At 33.4% G+C, this 23,071-nt stretch overlaps 1 protein-coding gene across 1 annotated transcript in view; it reads left to right on the top strand.

Moving 5' to 3' along the window:
* The first annotated feature begins 19,327 nt into the window (after nucleotides 1-19,327).
* LOC149552365 (NADH dehydrogenase [ubiquinone] 1 alpha subcomplex subunit 13-B-like) overlaps nucleotides 19,328-23,071 on the top strand; it is a 39,457-nt gene continuing 35,713 nt past the window's right edge. Inside the window, exon 1 of the mRNA XM_089787904.1 lies at nucleotides 19,328-19,822. Within this exon, the coding sequence (XP_089644030.1) occupies nucleotides 19,608-19,822 (215 nt within the window). The 5' untranslated portion in view covers nucleotides 19,328-19,607. The remainder of the gene's footprint in view (nucleotides 19,823-23,071) is intronic.

Genomic DNA, 23,071 nt, shown 5'->3' with positions numbered 1-23,071 from the left:
GGTTGACCTAAATCTTTCAATAGATTATTGTTTATCTATTTGTTTTCACAAATTCTAACACTCTTTAAATAATTCTAACATAAAAAAGAAGGACATATCGTCCATAAACCCCTAAGTGAACATGTACTCATTCCTCCTAGCCAATGTTGAAAGGGGCTTGGAATGTCAACAGGGAGCATTGATTCCTATCCCAATTTGGCACACAACCATTTCCAATACTTTTGAGAAAGTCTACACCCTAAGAAGATGTGACAAACCATTTCTTCCTGTTCTTTCCATAAGACACACCTTGAGGGCACTTCAAACCAAAATTTCTAAATCTTTCTACAATCAATATTTTCTTTTGTAAGGCAATCCATGCGAATGCCCCTGCCCCTAGGACACATTTTGTATCCCAACACAGGGAGATATGAATATCTATTTTAGTTAGTTCAACACCATTTTAGATCTAGAGATTCCTATCTTTCACATTATATTCTTCATTCTTGGATATTTCCCAGATTATTCTATCTTCCCTAGATCTAAAATTTAAGTTTTCTTTGTGAAATGATTTGGCAGTGACAAAGAGTTCAAATCCTTCATTTCCCATCCAACAAAGAGATTTGTTTGCTGAGGTTTAGTATTATCTTTTAGTTTTTTGCCCCAATGATCCTTAAGATATGTCTTTTTTGTTCTCACATCTATTAGTGTAGAACCTCTTGATTGCATTCTAATGAGTTCAATATGAGATGTACTCTTATTTTTTTATTATGATTATCTACATGATGAGATGCATCTATGATAGTTTAATATTTTGGTTGTCAATATCTCGGTTGTGATAGTTGGTTAGATTATGTTTTTGTTTACAATTTGATCATATATGTAAGATGATGTTCATGATGTGACATGATGCCTTATGACAATATCTAATATACTTTGCAATTGAGACTATTGTTAATGTTATCTAGATTATTTTAATGGACTTCGTGATATTTGTGCCTTACATGCTAGTGGACATTTTAGTTATTTACTTTCACTAGTTTATGCTCATATAGTCATTAAATAATTATATATATATATATATATATATATATATATATATATATATATATATATATATATATATATATATATATATGTTTAATTAAATGCAATCTTTATTTAAATGACATGTACATTGAGTAGAATATGAGATGACCAATGCCACAACATTCTATATATTTGACTGTGTCACTTGAGTGTCAGTGTTCTATTAGGCAATTTTATTGATTTTATATATTCTTTGACTATTTATATTGTGGGTAGCTACAAGATGTTTATGTGTTTTGTTGCGTAGGTACTAGAAAAAATCTTCCTAAGCTACAGGATTTGAGTATGTCTATATCAACAACATCATATTTCCACAATCCATTTGAAATGTGTAATTTTATTTATGGATTCAATTGTGTCTATATCCTCAATAATGACACAAAGTTAGCGAAATTTACTTTTCATATTTAGCTAATGTCATCTATGAATGGACAATGTATTTGTAATTAATATGTTATTCCCCTCAGTATGTATTGATAAATATAAATCCATAATGCATATTGTGCTAGAACCATAAGCATGTTTTTGTGTTTAGAGCTCCACAATTATCACATAAATGTTTACTTAAAATATTGATTTCAATATTATTAGGGAATTTTAATATTTTATATATCAACTAATTTTCTCTAGTTGGATTGAAATTATTTGGAATCGATTATATTAATATATTAATTGAGGGAGGTATAAGAAACATTTTAACAAGTGAGCCAGAGGAACCTAGTATGAGGAAGGTAAACATAAGTAACTCCAAAGTGTGAACAAGAATATAAAGAGTACAAGTAGGATCCCTTTCAAGAAACTGAGGCAAAGCCCATCATTGGGTAAGATATCTCTCCAAATTCTATTATTATTATCACATTGTAGAAGTTGACATAAGGAACATCCAAATTAGGGACATTACAGGTGGTATCAGAGCATCTTTCTTGCCATCATGTGAAAGATAGTTAATGCAAACTAGGCAAAGGGCTCAAAGGGAATTGAAAAGAGAAAGGAGGAAATTTACCACCATGAGTAATCAAATGAGAAATTATTTGAGATAATTCATGAAACAAACAACCCAAAATACTCAAGCTCTCATGGAGAAAAATGAAAGGAATTTCCAAGATATCATTGAGAAAAGTGAGACAAATTGACTCCTCCTTGAAGCAATTCATAATATGAGTAAAATTGAAAGATATATGAACTCTAACCAATCTAAGAATACTAATAACCAATCAAGAATACCAGATGCAAGGCCAACAATGACTATCAGATGAATGATATCAATGAAATTGTAAATACATATTCCAGAGGCAATCCTAAACTTAGGAAGGAAATATCTTTTAAAGACTACTATGATGCCAAGATGAAAGCAACGTCTAATAAATAGAGGAAAACAACACAAGAAATGGAACTAAGAGAGCAGATAAATAAATCAAGTTTTCCCAAATTTTAAGGATCAAGGAAAACTACAACACATTTATGGGTGCAAATGTTGGACACCTATCTCTCACTAAGCCCCATTACAAAAGGAAGCATCATCAAATTTGTAGTACATTTAACCAGCGAAATAGAAGAATGGTGGCAACATGGTCTAATTACCAACCAATATCATAAACAAATAACATGTTATATTTAATTTAGACAAAAACCCATAAAGCAACTTGACCACACAAACCCACAATGGTATTTCAAGGTATTCACTCAACTTAGACAAGAAGGATTAGTGATGAAGTTCACTATTGAGTTTGAACTATTATCAACCATAGTACACAAAGTCTTCCAAGAAAGACTCGCCTATTTATCTATAGATAGATTAAAAGAGTAAAACAAGAGCACATTGGGAGCCCTAGAACTAGAAAACTTAGAAGAGGCAATCTAGAAAAGCATTAAAATTTGACACAAACCCAACAAAATACAAATCCAAGAACTATACCTCAAGCACATACTTTAAGAATTCTCATAAAAAGGGAAATTACATAAGGGAGTTCCAAAGAAAGGAGTTATGTTGCCAATGCAATGAACCATGGGATCTGAACCATAAATGTGAAAGTGAATTCAAGATGAAACATGATAAATTAAAGAGAAAGAATTTGTGCTTTATATGTAAAGAACAATGGGAACCAGGACATATATGTAGAAGAAAGAACTAAACTCACATACTATAATGTATCCAAATTGACAAGGAGATAAAAGAAAAATTGGGAAAAAGCTAAAACATGATCACATAAACATTCTAGTGAGGAATAGAGGAGGGGCCAAAGGGATTTTAAGGTTCTACAACTCTAACAATGATGAATAAGTACCAAATCATTTTTAGAAATGAAATTAAAATTGAAAAAATAGATGTACTATATGTACATCCTCGTTGATGTAAGAAAAATAAGATTAATGAAAGAAATATAGATAAGGAATAGAGTCACCATCTAAGTAGGCCACCTTGATAGATGCCTAACTCCCATCATCAAGGCCAAGAGGGTCAAATTCCCACTCTTAGGTTTAGATTGGATAAACCAAAAGCCCTATTGTACTTCATACATCATTTCTACTATACGAATAGAAGAAGAATTCCATTTAAGTAGACCACCTTGATGGATGCCTAACACCTGCCATCAAGGCCAAGGGTGCCAAAGTTCCACCCCTAGGCCTAGATTGGGCAAACTAAAGAAGGGTATAAAGATTATCTAAGTAAACCACCTTGATGGATGCCTAACACTTACCATCAAGGCTAAGAGGGTCAAAGTTTCACCCTTGGGTTTAGATTGGACAAACTAAAGAAGGAATAATTATCTAAGCATACCATCTTGGTGGATGCCTAAAACCCTAGGCACCAAGGCCAAGAGAGGCAATATCTTTCTCTTGGGCTTAGACTAGTTAAGTTGAGAACCCTACTATGATTCACCATATCCACCATTTAGGACGTGGCATGAATAGGGAATTTAAACAAGTGTCATGTTAAGTAGGTCACTTCATGTGTGTTGGCTTCTAATTTGACTAAGTTTTAACCACCAAAAAAAGATTTCAAATAAACATAAAATGGGTGTGTCTAGGGGTGGCTTAATTCCTATTCTCAACACATTCTAAAATAACTTGGACCAACTGAAAAAGTGATAAAGACTTTCTACACTTTGAACTCTACAAAGTTTAGGCGGGTAAACATGGGATTAGACTAATTTCACTTTCTTGACATCACTTCTCCCTAATCCCTAATAAAGTAGATAATTGTCTATGAAACTTCTTTACTTATGCAAATAAAGAAATAATGAAATAATTAATTTGCACAGTCAAATTACTCACAAGCTAAATGAGGGCTACAAATCATAGGCTTGCAACTTCAAATATAAAGTGATTTTTAATTTTAATTTGAATTAATTGTGAAAAGATGCACACATTATCCTATCAGTTATATCTTCAATCAATGCCTTATTTATCAAGCATATCTTGAATCAACAAACACCATACTGTTCATTTACCTTATAAATGAAAATCAATTGTTATTTAAAAATTCTATTCTTATACAAATCCTCTTATAAAATTTTACAATTATACCAGGCATAATGAGCTTTCACTTGACCTCTAATTAAAAGGATCATATATCATGTTATACAATTTGACGTAAATTGTAACCAGACCTTGAGCCCTTTGTTCCCAATATATAGAAAATTGCAAGATATTATAATTGGAGACATAATTTGAAACATAAAAACTTATGATATTTTTTGTATTAATTTCCCTGAATTTTGACAACACGCAGATAACAAAAAAACAATATCTTTTCATTAACTTAATATGACATTCCAATAACTCTTATAGTCTGACAAACAACCAAAAGACTTCTATTCTAAGAAACAATAGACAATACAACAAATAATTGATGACCCCTTTTCCTAGTCCTAGAAATCATTTTATAACTAAGGTTTACAACAAGCTTTGAATTTGGGAAAAAACAAAAATGGTAGGTCAACATCAAAGCTTTATAAAACATGCTAAAAGTAGTTTCAAAATGGACAATTGTCAACTCATATTCTTTAGGAACAACCTTTGTTTGTAATGTGGGTATATCCATAACAGGTGAACTGCATAAGTAAGATATTGTATTTAAATTAATTATCCTCTGTCTATTTTTTCTTCATGCCTTTACCAACATCTATCCTAACTGCTTCTAGGTGGCAAGGCCTTAGTCTCATCAAGATTCTCCCAAACAATTATTTCTCTCTTGCTTAACTATTTTGCCTCTCTAACAGTTTCCAAGTCTTGGTTGCATTTATTTCATTTAGCATTTGTGATGGCCCATGAATTAGTAATGAATTTATTCATATCTATTTCAACTTTATATAAAGCATCAATAACCTCACAAAAAATAGATATGTTAGCCCCATCCTTAAAGAATGAAATAACCCTTTTAGAAGTTAAAACTTGGTCAAATGAATCAATCCATTCTTGCCAATCTTTTGAATTCCCTTCTACATCTATAATAGAAGGAATAAAACCTTCAATACCTTCAACAAAAGTCTTCAACTTGCTCTATATAACCTACATTTTTCTAGTGAAAAACCATAATCTCTCATACCATGGTCAACATATTCTTGATATCGATAATCTTATCAGGTGTCTCATCATTCTTGGTCATTAACATAATTAATTTATCAAAGAATTATGAATAGGGTGCCCATTTATTGAAACTTGAAGTTAGAATAGATAAAGCATTAGAGAATTGATGCTCTGCCCCCTACAAAGAAATAAATGTACTATGAATGTGTTGGGAGTTACCCTTCAAAATATTTAACTTGTACAATAATACATCTCTTAAGGCATCCCTTTTAGCATCTTTATTCATATTAGATGTATCAATATCCATCCTTGTAGGCTCAATCACAATCATTAGAGTTGCATCCTCCCCTAGTTTAATATGAGCCTCTGCATCACTTACCCCTGTGCCAAGCCTTGATTGATTTTTCAAAGTATTTACCTCACTCTCCAATTCCTTAATATTTTGATCCATAATATAGATCTTTTTCAATTCTTCTTCATACACTCTTCTAGCCCAAATGTAATCTTTGAAAGTTCTTGTCAGTTGCTCCTCTTATTCCTCCACTTTGGTTGTGTTTATCTTTGAGACATGCTCTAACATGTGGGATATCTTTGGGACTGCGATATTTCCTAATCTTCATATCAATCTAGTTCCTTGTGTTGTCTCTTGGTAGTCAAACAATTTAGGTTTGCGAGAGTCAACAACCACATCCCATAGAGCCAAAGTTTTAGTATCAAGGTTGAAACTTTATCCTCTTGTCAAGCCTCCAAGTCCAAAGGATTCATAAGCTACAAAATTATCTTATCCCTTAATTTGATCAATCACAAATGAGTACTCAAGGTGCCAACCATGGATAAGAAACAACCCATTTCTTTTGACTGAATCCCTAGTCTCTTCTACAATTAGTGTCTCATTGCTAGGATCATAGGCTTGTAACTGTTCAATCAATTCAACTTCCTTTTCTTCAGATTCCCTGGGCTTTAGAGACAAGTCAACTCATTTTGCTTTATTTTAAAGAAAAATCTTTTAAACTCCTTTGACATAATAAAATCATCATCACTTAGGAATTCCTCATATCTAGTTCACTAAGAGATTTCTTCTCTTCATTAGCTTGTGAGACGAGTAAGTTATTTCTCATGTGCACAAAATATTGGATCTTACTAGGCAGAATGTACAATGCTTTTTGTGTAGCCTTTTGTGGTTCAACCATTAATCTATGCCATTTTGGAGGCCCCTGATCTAATGTAGAAGGCTCTCAATGTTGCTTTGTTTGTTCCATGAAAGCTAAATTTGGCCTAGGAACATCAGGGTTTACCCTTCCCTCTTCTTATTCAACGACTTCAGGAAACTAGTCATAGCTTCCTCATAATTACTTATACATTTATCAATTCTCATCAAATATGCTTCCTTAGGAAGGAAACCAACATAAGTGGGATCATTTCTTTTCAACAACTCCTTAACCCTCATGGTGTCTTCCCATTTTTGGGTTCTCTCTTTACAAAACTCTTGATCAAGGGAGTTCCTTATAACATATTCTTCCCACTGTGGTTGATTTGGAGGTAGGTTATAACTTCTCATTTCCTTAGTGCAACTCTAACAACATCTTTTGAATCATAAACATTGGAGGTGGAAAAAGAAAACCTACAGTGTTTTAGGAAATCATGATTTCATCAACAACATCTTTACCAATAAAAAAGTCTCCTATGTTAAATATTCTACACATAAATGTTCCCTTATGCCTCTTAGGGCCCAAGTGTTCCTAATCCATCAATATAATTTTTCATAAAAATTCTATTATACCTAATCTCTCAAGAACGTATTTGGACAAAATGTGGGGAGGTTGAGGACATCTATACACTCTCCTAATAGAAAAGTCTTTGAAAAGAAAAGTATCCCCCCAATTATGGTCACCTTGGAAATTATCATATCAAACCTTTGTTCTAAGAATTTTCCTAACAATTAAATGATTCTTTGTTGCGCTACCCCCAACATATTCATAATAGGAAAATAAAAATTATTGTAAAATGAATTGAATTGCCATAAGTTAATGACGATCCCATAACCTAGTCCATAATTCTAGAGGGACCACACTTCTAATGTCTTTAGTCTTGTCAATGAAATCCCTGCTGATGTAGCAAATGTTATTGTAAAGGATCAAGTGCATGAGCAAGGAGTAATGATGAAACTTGAAACTTCCTAAATTGTTATCCTTTGTAGGCATGATTTCATTATGCATCACATTGATTATGTGTCCCACATAATCATGCTCTGTATTTGTGTACAAATATTGTATGGTAGTGACTATTACAAAAATATTAGGTGTCACTATCAGAGATCCATCTATGTCCAAGATCTTGTGTAAAACATAAACAATGTTCTTGAAATAGGTGTAGAAGTACTCAAGGCTCAGAACATCCCCCACATTTTTGGGTATTTCACCAGCATGTTTCTTCTCATGAGGAATATGCCATAGCATGACCTTAGTAATTTTTGTGCTTTTTGAATAAGGCCTCATAATCAAGCTTGATTTCCACACTCATAGGGCCCTATAACTTAAAATCTTGAATACACATAGTCTTATCCAATGCAAAAATGATACACGTATCCCTATTGTGGAAAGCTTGTGTGGCATGGTTTTAAGCATTTATCACTATTTTCATCAAGTCAACATCCACAAAAACCTCAGGCACAATTAGCCTCATTGGGTTTCTATCCCAAGAATTTGAAGCTAGAGGTCTCATGAGTTCGTTATTGTAAAAGTACATAAACAACCCGTATCCATTTGTGTCAAGATAAATGACATCTCCGCAAAAAGAATAAGTGTCTCTCCATTCAAGAGCATTCACAGATTGTAAGTTTAAAGACTCTAGGAATATTTTCATCCATTCCTTTGTGTACACATTAGGATTTCTTACCCTTGTTTGTGTAGCCTTCACTAGAACTTCTACAACTTCAGGTGATCCTTGCTCTGCCATTTTAGTTTTATTGGATACTAGAAATCTATTCTATAACTTACACAGTCCCACAATCTCTATGCTTTGCAACTCTAGGAATTTGACAACTCTACAATTGGTAATCTATTCAAAGAAATGAATTTTCTTTAATAGTCGCAAAAACCACCTACTGCATTAATTTCTTGCATGCACAAACAACTCGTTCTTCATAAAAGAGTCTTTTTCACTAGATTTAACAGTGCAAGTCATTTACTTTCTTTTTTCTAGTGTGGCTTCATTCCATTGGTTGGGACCCCACATAGTATTTTTTCTACCTCTATTCAAAGTTTATATCTTAGAAAAACTCACAGTCAACCTAGTTATGAAGTTATGCACACCAGTCATATTAACTTCATCTCAACTTCACAAGTGTCATCAAACAACCCTTTGGAACCCTTATGGAGTCACACTCTTAATATTTTAGTACTTTCGCAAGGTCAAGACTCAATACATAGACTCCATCTTTTATGTCATGAAGTTACACAAACAACTAGTGCAACTTCAAAATTCTCTATCAATATAAGCCTTTAATTGTCATTGTTAGAGAATTAGATATTTTCTAATTAACTCTATTACTTAAGCTAAACTTTAGGCATATAATAATTAATTCTTTTATTACTTATTACAATGCAACCTAGGTTTTACCTTTTAGGGTTTTTTATCTCCTTTATAAGGATGATCTCTCTTTGTAACCTTATTCATTCACTTTTGATTAATAGCAATTTATCTTTTTTCTCATCAAGTATGTCTCATTTGTGGATTTGGGAATTCTAATCTCCATAGCTTTTATTCCTCTCTTTATGTCATAGGTGTTTGCATGCAGGTAATTCTTAGAGGTTGTGGGATTGATCTTTCATCAACTTCAACATGGTATCAAAGCTCTAGATCTCCATGCCCATGTTTTGTTTGTGAGAAGTTTGGCATAGTTTTCAGATCTATGTTTTCACTTTTAGAGGATTTCAATTTTCAAAAGTGTTTTGTATTGGATCTAGGGACCTATTTTTTGGAGCACTTTGAGCCCAAACGAACATCATCGTTGAGCTTAGAGCGCTTGAAACCCTCATTTTCATATAAAATACATCCAGTTTGGATGTTGTTGACTTTTGAGGCAATTTTTTACACCTAAACCATATTGACTTGGCCATGCAAAATGAGGCAACGATATATTTTTATTATTAAAAAAAATATGTCAAGTTCTTTTTGATTTTTTTTATCAAAAAAATTTATGGGCATACTTTTCAAGCATGGTGGAAAATTACTTCTGAAACAAGTGCATGGATTTTTTTTTTTTTGATATAAGTTCCTATACAAAAAGGTGGTCTTTATTGGTTGGACAGTGTTGTTAGCCTGAGGCCCCATGTAGTGGTACTTGAGATTTGACCCATACCTAATATTTTTTTCTTGGAGCACAAGAAGCTTTTTCTGGTTCCAAAGTATATTGGAGTGCAAGCCCTTCTGGCCCCACAACCTCAACACTTTTTTGAAGCACCACATTGACCTTAGGAGCATTGCTCTTCTTTATGAAGCTCGCAAGTCCTTTCTTTAGGTTGCACATTGTAGATCTATGTGGCACCTACACTCTTTACGAGTGCTCCTCCAACACCTTTTTTTTGCACATGCACATACCTTTTTTGGAGACCTACGTCATGATTTGTGCCCACTTGCACCTTCATTAAAGAGAAAACCCCTATACCCGCTGATGTCATCATACTTGGTGCTTCAATATTTGGCGCATGGGATTATTTTTGGTGCTTATTATAGGGTCAACGACATGCTCCTTGGCTTGTGCCAATCAATAAGTGGTCTTTGCTCCTTTTTGGAGTTGCACTTATTTTTGTTGTCAGTTTTTCCCCTCCTTTGCCCAATCAGTTTCGGTATCATTGGAAACCTAGGCTGCATTTATCACCATTGGTGGAACTAAAGGTTCTATTGCTTTTTGTTAATGGTCTTAATGACTTTTTATTTGGAGACATCATCAACTTGCACACCTTTTTGGCCCCTGCAAATGGCATTGCGAACCTTTTTTTTTGGCATTTATTTTTTCCAAATCAATGTATTTTGAAGGCCATGTGGACTATCCCATCTACCACTCCTCAAGATTTTTGAATTTTTTTAGTAAATAAAATCAACCTCATGGTCGCACATGGTGTTTTTTTTAATCTACCATGGTTTTGACCTCTTGATTATGGTTTCCCAAAATTCTCGATAGCTTTTGGCCCCTTTTTTGGTGGGTTTGAAACTTTTGTGGTTGTTTGGAAGTTTTATGGTCACCAAATTTATTATCCAGCACTGGCTTAATTTTTTTTTGACTTCCATTTTTTTGGTCAGATTGTCTTCTTTTGGTAGTTGGTTATTTTTTTCAGCATCAGGGGTCATTTTCAAGCATTTTTTTGCCTTGACAATTATTTTGTCCATCAAATTTGAGCTCATCACTTGCTAACATCAATATTGCATCATCATCTTGTTTTCTCTCCTACTCTATTTGAACCTACCTTCACATTTTTCCTCATATCTTAGGCATACAGACTCAATTTTTCACAAACGATATATCACCAAAAAGTTGGTTCCAAACTCGTCACAATAGTACATGTAATTTTTAGTTTTGATGGCTTTTCTTTGCTACCAAAGTCAGAGGCACATTTTTGTAGTCTAGGAGACATATCTTGAGCTTCTGATCTCTGATTTGAGAATTCTTTATATCATTGGAAAGATCTTTCCAGTGATGTTGGTTATTTTTCCAGATTCTTCTCTAGACACATTTTATTCAAGTTTTTGCATTTTTTCATTTTGGTGGATATCTTGGTTATTTCAGGTTGGGGGATCGATTTCGTTGCTTCAAATGATTTGTAATGGGTTGTACTATCTATTATATCGGCCTTATGTCTCTTTTGGTCCATTTAGACATCATTTGTATGCAATCTTACAAACACACTAAAATAAAGTGTCATATTCCATCTGTATTCTGATTTCAATTATTTTTCCTTGTTTTGCCTTTTGATTCAAGTAGTATCATCTGAGGATACTCATGAAAATATTGTATTCTTGGGATTCATTATATCATGTGTCTTATTGTACATGCACTAATCTGATTAAAGTATCATGGGGGGTTGATGTTTAGCCTTTTTTTTCCATCTTCCTTTGTCTGGTGAGTATTCCTTCCATGATACTTTCCTCACAAAGTGTCTAAGATTGATCACCTTAGTATACACATATGTATTCTTTTGTGCATCTTGATTTTGGTTCCTTGACATGTAGTTCTTTTGGCCCACTTTTCTAGTTGCCTATCACCCCACCCTTATCTGCATTGGGGGGTTCTTCTATTGTTTCTTATGCTTTCTTGGTTCAATGGAGTGAGCTATGTATTAAGTATTTATTCCTATGTACTAGATAGATGCAATGGCTAGGTACTTGTGCATTTTAGTGAGATGGACCATTTACCATATAGACACTCTTCTTTTCGTTCCTATTATAGATGCAACCTTCCATGTTTGATTGATCAAATCTTCAGGTTTTGGTGTTTTATGCTATTTGAATCTTCAAGTTTAGTTGTTTGCCTTTGTATGTCTGATGATTCAAGTAGTGTCTTTTGAGAGCACTCATGAAAATTATAGTCTTCTCTACCTAGTCAGGTTCTATTTCAGAAGAGGTTCTTCAGATCAACAATTACTTTTTTACAAAGCTTTTGTAACTTCTACATACTTTAGTGGTGTTCTACATGATCATCTTTTGTTCCTATCTTCTAAGACATTCTCTAGTTTGGAGGCTTCTTTAGTCCTTCACTAGTTCTTTCAGCATTCTTTCCATTTCTTTTTGGGGTAGGGTTTTTCCCATGCGGTTTTTTCTATTTCTCCTCTTTACAGAGATTTGGTTGTGCTTGGGTACCTCATCAGGCTTTGTTGTTGGGACCCAAATCTACTTTTAGTAGTAGTTTCTAGTTTTTTAGCTACTCCCTAAGTTTATCTTAAAGGGGGGTGGGGGGTGTGTGTTAGAGTAATTAATTAATTTTTAATTAACTCTATTCTACTTAAGCTAAACTTTATGCATATGATAATTAATTCTTTATTAATTATTATAATGCAACTTAGGTTTTACCTTTTAGGGTTTTTGATCTCATTTATAAGGATGATCTCTCTTTGTAATCTTATTCATTCACTTTTGACTAATAACAATTTCTCTTTTTGCTCATCAAGAATGTCTCATATGTGGATCTCAGAATTTTAGCCTCCATAGCTTTTGCTCTGCTCTTTTTGTGACAGGTGTTTGCATGCGGGTGATTCTTGGGAGCCATGGGTTGATCTTTCATCAACTTCAACATTCACGAAGTTATGCTAGTGTCAAAATCAACACTTTCTAGACCTCGCAACCTTCCTAGTGGTTCATACCTTAATCCTCATGAAGTTACCTCTAATAGCCACATACCTTTTCACCACCTTGAAACCATTAACTTAGACTGCCACATAAACCTTGAGATGTTGCACTTAATCCTTCAATATGTTTGTCATAGCCTCACAACATGAAATATAAACACTTATTTAACACTACGAACTCACGTGGTCAACAAGATGCTAGGATTGACATAATTTAATGAGTACCAAGATTTGACTATTGATCTACATGAGTCCTATAATTTGATCTGTCCATGTGGCACATCATCTTGTCTTTAATCAATCCTCCAAAGTTACGCAAGCCTTTCATCATAACCTTGAGACCCTTCAACAATGTCAACCATAGACCACCGTGAAGTCATGCCGCTAGAAACTTTATTGCTTCATAGCCTCGTAACATTATTTCCTCTCAAGCCACAAACGATTGATAAGTTACACTTGTCGCCAAATGCTTAAAACATAACTTCAAGACCATTTCATGTTACACATGCTTGACAATAAAAAAGTTACAAAATTTTTAACTCAATCTATCTCGCAACTTTAAACATTTTATTGCCTTCGAACTTTGACTATTGTGAACCTCTGCTAACAATTGAGCGCAACCTTGACACCACTTGTACCACATAGAAAATGAAACTTGTGAAGCTATGCTAGCCCTTTACATCAATTAGATCAGAACAATTATAAAAGGCTAGGAAATAAATCTTGAGATGCTTGGACCAACCCTATATCATGACTTTAGAATGCTAAGGGAAAGATAGTCACAACAAAATATGAAGTCACAAGCATGATTAAAATTGAGAACATTTGACACCATAGGTCGATAAGGATTTGAAATATTAGGACACACTTTGAAAAAATAGACAAGACCTAGGGTTTTGTATTCAAAACATTTAATTTTGAACCTCATCAACACTAGAGACATGAAATACAAACCTGAGTAAAATTTCAAAAAATAAAATAAAAAATAAATCAAAATTTTTACACTTACAAGAAATTTGACCACCAGAGTGGATGCCTAACACCTGCCTCTAAGGGCAAGAAAGTAAAAGTCTCGCTCTTGGGCTTAGTATGGATTGACTTAGGCAAATTTTTTACCTTTGAACCTATTTCTTAAAAATAATGATAACCTACTCACATCTTGAAATTTATACTAACTTGTTATAGGGAACAATAGTAAATTAATGTTTGAATTAATTCTTGACTTGCAATTATGTGTTTACATTGTGTGTGCTTCATGTTTTTATGCATTCACATGTCTACTCTATGTATCTTCTATGCCCTCGTGCGTTAATATGTATACTCCATGTATGTTTTATGTTTCCTTGTATCATTGTTTATATTAACTCTATGTGGTAAGATTTGTATGAATTGACATTGCTTGTGGACAAGCAATTTTGGGAAGGCTAGACCATCATGACCCATCCTAAAATGACAACTTGACAGTTATATAGAATTAGAGCTTTACATATTAAGTAAATATATAATAATATATTTGTTGGAATTAATATATGGGAAACAAGATACTGAGGGGTAGGGGGGGCGGATGAATCAATATTTTAAACTTTTTGATTTCAAAATCAATTTCATAAATCTACCATTAAAATTGAATGTTGAAACATAAATGAAATGCATTACATCCATAAAGATTTCAACGCATAACATAATGATTTGGTAACCTAGAAACACTTCAAGACAAAGGTAAAACTGGGGTGGGGATGAAAACCACAAATCTCCACTATTGCAACAATAAATTTAACCTATTAGGGTTATAATGTTTGATCATAAGATATGATCTACCCTGTGAGGACTCTTCCCTATTAAAAGCTTAAGAGATTGTTAGGTCTCACCTTGTTAAAGGATTTTACACTCACAATGAAGTAAGGACTCTATTAGGAGGTTTACATAGGTTTGTTAAAACCACTTTGTTAAGAGATTTACCCTGTCTCAATTAACAATAACAGATTCGATACCTAACCCTCGATTTTCTTTGTAAGCTGATCTTGGATCTCCTCTTTGCTATGTCTCCAATGTGATCTCCTAATATGATAACTCTATTTAGTCCTTCACTACTCTGATTTCTCTTTGTTTGATATGTTTTCGAACTTAGTCTTCTCTTTTTTAGATGTGCATACATCCAGTCATTCCTTCCTTCATACTCACATAAGGATATTCCACACGATTCTAGGGTTAGAATCCTCCTTAAATAGATGTTTTGTGAAGGTTGTAGATCTTGGTCGACAGTTTACACTTCATCATCTTTTGTCATTTTTATCCCATTTTCTGATTGGTTGAATTGAACACCTTGGGATCATTACCTTATGAAATGATGTGTGATCATCTTCTTAACTGGCTCTACAAATATTAAATGTCATATAAAAGTTGGCCAAAATGGTTTACATATGTATTTGTGCCATTACAAACTTATATATAAAAAATGAACTTCTCGGCACTTGAATTCTTTGACGCTCGGTCATGTAAACTTCTTCATGCTATGACTCGATTTCTATATACCTACTTGCTCAACAATCAATAACTTGTCAATGTGCTTGGTCACAACTATATTGCTCAACGTGTACACGTACTCAGTCTCTACTGAATACTCGACAATCACTATCCTGCTTGGCATAAGCTTTGTATGCTCATCCCTTACTAGATAACTCAGACGCAATGATGACCATGTAATCTTGCCTAGAAAATGACTAAGAGTTTGGACACTAATCGACAACATAGGCTTAGAGATTAACAATATTAGGCAAGATCCTACAACATAATGATAGATTGTGAGTCTCTTGTCTGGGAGGTCTTGGGTTCAAGTCTACTCAAACTTAATAAATAATAATAATAAATTACAACACAATAATAATTAATCTTGGCTTTGGCCTCATATCGATCAAATAGTAATAATAATATATTATCAAGATATAATTAAATAATACATAATCAAATATTATTATCACCTCAAATACACATATAATTATGTATGGACCTAATTGGAGTTAAAGTGAGAAAATGAAAGAAAGGAATCAACATCAAGTGATCACATTGATATTGTTGAAAAAATATAAATATATATTTAGCTTTCATTTAACATATTCATAATATCTAATAGTTCATTATTCATCAATGATGTGTATTAAATAATCTAAATAATAAGAATATTCACTTATATATTCAACAATAATAAATAATCTACGTTTCACAACTTTCCCACCAAATCACATACTTTATAAACTAAATAATTGATACATAACTTCCCCCCACGGTCAAAGGGTGTAAAATCATGACATGCTACTTAGGACATGTATAAAATAAGTAAGGTGGCTCCAAGGGAGATATTGAGAAGGTAGTGAATAACACCTTCCAAGGAAATAATACAAGTGTCATCGTTATAATAGAGGAATCTTAAAAAAGTACGCAAGGATATGTATCAAGTGAGAACAAACAACTAAGAAGAAGAGCAACTAATAACCTCTAAAGAGATCATAAGTGCTGCCACCCTAGAGTGATCATGATTATTATATGAAGACATTTATAAAAGAAGAGTATATAAGAACACAAAAAGACAAGGAAAAATATGGAGAAAATTATGGAAATACATACATACATACATGATGAGAGCCATTTACGACTTAATCCATTTCATTTAGTTTCATACTCACTTCCCTATTTCCATTTCCATTCCATTTCATCTCATTATTACCATTTTTACATTGCATATATATATATATAGTATTTAATACTGTTTCCGGACTAAAATATAGAAAATTAATCATTTATTCCTTTTTACTAATCTTTATTATCACAACATGTTGATGTATAGAACAGATCTTCCTATCACCTCCTTGATAAGAACTTCCTATCACATTTGAGACATAAATTATTGTGGATAATATTTTTCAATAACTTATTCATGCTATTATTTTAAAAGCATTACTCTAGTTTTCATGGTGGCATTACCTCTTCAAAATAAACCACGCTGGAGATGTTAAGAAACCGGTGATGCATATTTATCAACTAAAAAAAACCATTGTCCTCTCCACCTCAGATTTCATACATTGAGAGGACATCAAGGGGAATAATATGCGAGTGGACAACGAATAAAATATGATCAAAGATCATTCACTATTGTTGTTAATAGCGTAGTTGATTAATGTAGGAAAATGAAATGAAAGATCACATAATAAGTCTCATTTCCAAGTCTCACGTGGTCAGATTCTTCCAAACCATTTCAAAACCATATTGGATGAAGACAATATTGTTTGCTGGAATGATAACAAAACGTTGGCTATTCTTGGCATAAAACTAATTTCTAGTGTATTGTTACATCAATTGTTATTTGTATGGTTTACATTATCGAAATAGTTGTATAATTGTTATAGTTGCATATATTTAAACAACACAATGCAAAATAAAACATACTATTCTCCATTTATTTCATTTGAGGAATGAAATAACAGTTATGTTGACCAACCCAACATAGAAAATCATAGTTTCTTCACCCACCTTGCAAACCAGAGAAAAGGGCACACTCTTGGAATGTTTGGTGAGATTGTTAATATTGTGAATTATTTTAGATTGAATGTTGAGTGATATGTTTCGTACATGCAAACTAGTTTGCAGTATTGTGATTTACAACTCAATTATCTCTTGAACATTGAGTCAAATGGTCAAATTTGTTTAATTAAAATCATATTTTATTCAATCAATCCATTATTGAATATAGCTAATATCTAGAATTGGAATGCTTGAGTAGATTATTTATCATAGTGTTTGAAAATCTATTTTTTTTTCGTATTTATTTTTTGCAAGCTTACATTCTTGATTTCATCTTCGCATTTCATTCAAGTTCTCATTCTAATTTACTTCAAGAGTTATTTGTTTGTGATGTTCTTGTCGTCGGGAAGTGACTATTTTTGTCGTTGGGATTTATTTGATTTTTCATAGATTTGCTTTCATGTGTTGTAGTTGCATTCATAATCCCTCATCTCACAACTATTACCCCTTGATGACATATTGCCCTAACAACTTTCACAAGCTTACGCCCCAGATTGGTACAAATAAACCAAGCTAAAATTCATTTAAAGTATTAAATATTTTGTAATCATTTGCCCGAATGTTGGCCTATCAATACATACGTACACACACACACACATACACATACATATACATATACATATACATATACATATACATATACATATACATATACATATACATATACATATACATATACATATACATATATACACACACACATACATGTGTGTATACACACACGCATATGTATATATACATATGTATACATATACACATATACACATATATACATGTATGTATGTATGTATACATACATGTACATACATCTTACCTTGGTGGGCTTTGCCTCAATTTTTTGATAGGTATCCTACTTGCACTCTTTATATTCTTGTTCACACTTCAAAGTTGCTTGTGTTTACCTTGCTCATACTTGGCTCCTTTGACTCACTTAATTTTTTGTTTTAATCTCCATCAATTAGTATATTATGATATACTTGCCCTAACGTCTTATTTCGACCCTTGACTAGTTGCTTTATTTGATTGGTTCAATGTTCCTTTTTCCCTCTTCAATACCTTATGACAATGTAACTTAACAACTCTTAGTTTCTTATGTTTTTATTAGTTGCAACGTATGCTCTATCAATCTCTCCTTACACAAACACAAACACAAAAATTAATAGAAGATAATAAGGGATAGAGTACATGTGCATATTCATAAAATATTATATGTCAAAAGAAAAAAGTATATTAAACATAGTATATCAAGACAACAAATAAAGGGTATAGTGTCTATAAGGAGAGATTGATAGAGCATATGTTGCAACTAATAAAAACATAAGAAATCAAGGGGAATTGTCGAGTTACATTGTCATAACATATTAAGGAGGGAAAAAGGAAGATCAAACCAATTAAAATAAATTAAGAAGTCAAGGGCCAAAATAATACATAAGGGTGAGTATATCATAATATACTAATTGACGAAGATTAGCGAAACAATCTCACGAGTGAGTCAAAGGAACCAAGCATGGGCAAGATAAACACAAGCAACTTCAAAGTGTGAACAAGAATATAAAGAGTACAAGTAGGTTCCTTATCAAGAAATTGAGGGAAAGCTCTGGGTAAGGTATCTCTCCAAATTCAAGCATTGTAATTGCATTGTAGAAGTTGACATATGGAATGCCCAAATTAGAGACATTACAAACTATTTGGACAATGTTTGATTGAATCCTCTATTTGCATTTGCATTAAAAAAAATGAAATGAAAGCAATCTAAGATCAAAATATATGCAAACTAAACTAATATAATATTAAAATACAAGACTTGAAAAAGAAGTTCTAAAAATATTTATGAACACAGATGAAAATATTTATGCACTTTCCTTTTCTTCTCCACAAAACCAGATCATATGAATTGTTTAAGATTTGCCATTGTCATAGGGTGTTGTAATGTTGTTTTGGGTTCATATATATCAAGGCCGGGATTGAGAAAAGGGACAATTATGCTTGGCGAGGGTAGTTTTTTAATGGTTAGTGCAAGTTTATGGTCTGTGAAAGCCACATTGTAGAGGGCAGAAGCGTTTGGGCATTTGTGATTGCGGCAGGCGAGACAAGATGACGGAGGCAGCGATTCGAGGGAAAGCGGGAATGAAGAGCGTGAGGGAAATGCCTGTATTGCAGGATGGGCCGCCTCCAGGGGGCTTCCCTCCCGTGCGTTACACCCGCCGCATTCCTAGCAAGGGCCCCGGAGCTGTCGCCGTCTTTCTCGCTTCCTTTGGTATCATCTCCTACGGCATGTACCAGGTCGGTCAGGGCAACCGCTATAGAAGGTATTCATTTCTCTTACCGTTTAATTCCCATCTTGATACAAAATTAATGAATGAAAGTAATCAGCACAGACAATGGCCAGAGGTCCGGGGCGAAAGAAAATTATACAGCAAGAGAAATGGGATGTAGACAGATCTTTTAGAGCTATTGGGATCCATATTGTAAATTTGGTATTTTAGCAGTGTATCACTGTATACGATGCTTTCTTGAGAATCAAATTTTCCAATTTATCTTCATTCACTCGTATCGTCTGTTCTTCTTGTTTTGGTGTATCGAATTTTGTAATGAATAATCGGAACTTTAATTGTAGTCTAGAGTAAATCTTTGTCAACTCATAGTAGTATACCTGATAAATGGTAATTGGCAGCGGTTCCAGTAAGTTACTTATGTGTTGTTAATAGCAATCAGCGTAAGCACCAGCTGCCAAAAACAATGATGATAAAAATGTTATGATTTTAGGACAAGATGGTACCCCAAAAGAAACCATTTTGTAAAGGAAGTACGGAATAAGATAGGGAAGCCTTTTGTAGATACTGTTACATTTTTTGAAGCATATATGATGAAGGGACACACTAAGAGAGAAGTGGGGGGCCTTTTACAAAATTGTTGAAATTAGAATGATTCCGTAATATTGATGGAACTCTGCTTCAAATCTGATTAGTGCGTCTGAAATAGAGTCAATACATACACCACTTTGCCCTGCAATTCTACACAATTTCACTGAAACATAGCAGATATTGAATGTAGAAGGAAGGAAGTTAGAAACAAACTAAAAATGACCTTGTTATTCAAACAATTTTTAAAGAGGCGATGAAAGAGATAAATAAAATACCTGTGTAAAATGCGTTGATCATCAACTAACAATACCATGACATCTGCCTAGAACAAAGTTGTGCAAACTACCATGCTTAAAGACACATAATAATGGAGAAATAATGAAAAGTAGGGCAGCAGTTACACTTTCTATTTAACATTAAGTCAGATACAACCTGTTATGTTGAAACTAAAAACATACAACAATGAATGGTTAAAACTTGATGTTTAAGCTACGTTAACAGATTCGCCACTATGAATTCGAATTTGGTTCCTTCCAAAGTCTGGTCCTTGTCAGATATGGTCAAAATTCTGCTGCAGTGACCAAAATTCTATGGGAATTATCGGGGAGGAACCTGGGCAGAATTTAGACGAATTTTGGGCGACTTTGGATTTTAGTGGAGGGACCTGGACATTATTTTGCAGAAATTTGAGCAAATTTGGTCCAAAAACAGCTTTTGTTGTCTTTTTCTCGAAAACTCTTTTTTTTTGTCAAATTGGGTCTATTCGAACCTCCAAACCTAAGTGACTAGAAAAATGACCAAAAAGATTGTTTTATATGTCTTTTGTGCATTTGTGAAACTTATTTGCTGCTGCACACACACACACATACATAAAAAATATATTCTTGTATGGGCGAATTGCGAACGAAGCTGAACCCAGCCCAATTTTTTTTGAATGAATTTAAAACCCGAATTATGTACACAAATCTGAATTGGCAACTTAGGTTTTTAGAACAAAGTTAGAAGGTGTATCAATTGACACAAAATGGAAAAGCAATGCAAGACAAAAAGGAAGAAGTGCTAATTGACACAAATGGTGATGACAACGATTGTTCAAAATCATGGGCACTTTGTGAAAATTAAATGAAAATCTTTACTTAGGCTTCAGTTTCTTTCCTTCTTTAAGAGACCTATAGAAGTTCTAAAAGGTTTAAATGAATTCATCTAATTGGAAGGGAAGCTTCATTGTTTAGGTGCACCCCAAATGTGTAATGTCCCCTTTTTTGGGATATTAGAAAAACTAAAGTTCAATTTATGAAATATTTGATTTGGCTTATGAGAACTTAATGCAGATTAATAAAAGGGTCAATATGATTTTAAAGTGGCATTAATAAGAGACGAAATAGCAAGAAGGCTAGGAGATAGAGTAGGGGAAGCTGAAGAGTCATGACATTGGGCATTAAAAGGAGGATAGATGGTTCCATTTGGAAATGCTTGGTTTATGATTTAGACTTCATTTCCTCTCTTGGAGAGTTATTTGGAAAGCTTCAGCTTTCATCTAGCCTGAGGACAGAAAATACTTGCGTCTATAGACAGTGGATGCGACCCTATTGGCCGTGGAGACGTCACACTAGGTGTCTCACATGTGCTTACAGGTTCTTTCTTAGTTTCCCAATCTGACTATAACATTGTGTTTAAGATTGGATTTTGATAACTGGTTATTGTATTGCTGATCTATAATGCAATAACATATTCTGAAGAGTTTATATGCGCTTTTCTGGTCATCCTATTGTATTGCTGAATATTATAACACAATAGAAATCTTTGAGGTTTTCTATATGCATTTGTTATTTATTTACTGGTCAAGTTGGAAAGTTTATTGCATAAACAACCTGGTTGTATTCCAAATCATGTTTTTGAGATTAGTTTTGGAGAATATCTGTTCAGGATATTTTAGTGGTATTAGAACCTTGAACCTGCCATCTTGTTGGGTATTATGGGAAGTTTTATCAAAACAAAGTCACAAACCTGAAAATGGAGGGATGAGTATTTGCAGTTCTAAGATTTTTTATGTGGAAACAAAGAATTAGTCATGTTCTGAATGTTGATGGCAACACTTAGGGTTGGAACTTTGGTAAATATTACAAGGAATTTCTTAAAGGTCCTAGTGTGGAAATTGTTGGACCACAAAGGCTGCAAATTGTATATTTGAGTGTATATTACAACGGGTTATATTTTTGGGTGTTTATATAGCTGAAGCATATTTCATATTTTGGCGGTTTATATAGTACCTTTCTTGTGTCGGTTTGCAGATTGGTCAATGTGTTTATTGCTTTTGGACCCCTTCATGAATTAATCATATTTGATTTATGCCCTGCTTGGTAACCTCACGTGGTTTGTGGTGAATATTATTCTCTTGGTAAATGATATAAATGGAGAGTATAAACCAGAGTAACGAGGTTCGCTGCGAGTTGTCTGAGTCGATGAGTCGAGTTACCTCAGCTGGGTCAAAATGACTCATGACCCTGACTCGGCGGGTCAACTAGGTTGACTTGCCCGACTCACCCAACTCGGCTATCTAGCCTAGCTGACTCGGCTAACTCATCTAATTTTTAATTTTTGTTTTAAAATTTTTCTTAATACATCTAAAGTATACCTTTGTAATTATGTAATTGATGTATGTTATGTATGTGATCAAATTACCTTCTATTTCAT

The sequence above is a fragment of the Cupressus sempervirens genome, chromosome 6, assembly GCF_028749045.1.
Source record: "Cupressus sempervirens isolate cs-2001-9-10 chromosome 6, ASM2874904v1, whole genome shotgun sequence".
Taxonomy (NCBI): domain Eukaryota; kingdom Viridiplantae; phylum Streptophyta; class Pinopsida; order Cupressales; family Cupressaceae; genus Cupressus; species Cupressus sempervirens.
This window is presented reverse-complemented; position numbering and strand designations above follow the sequence as displayed.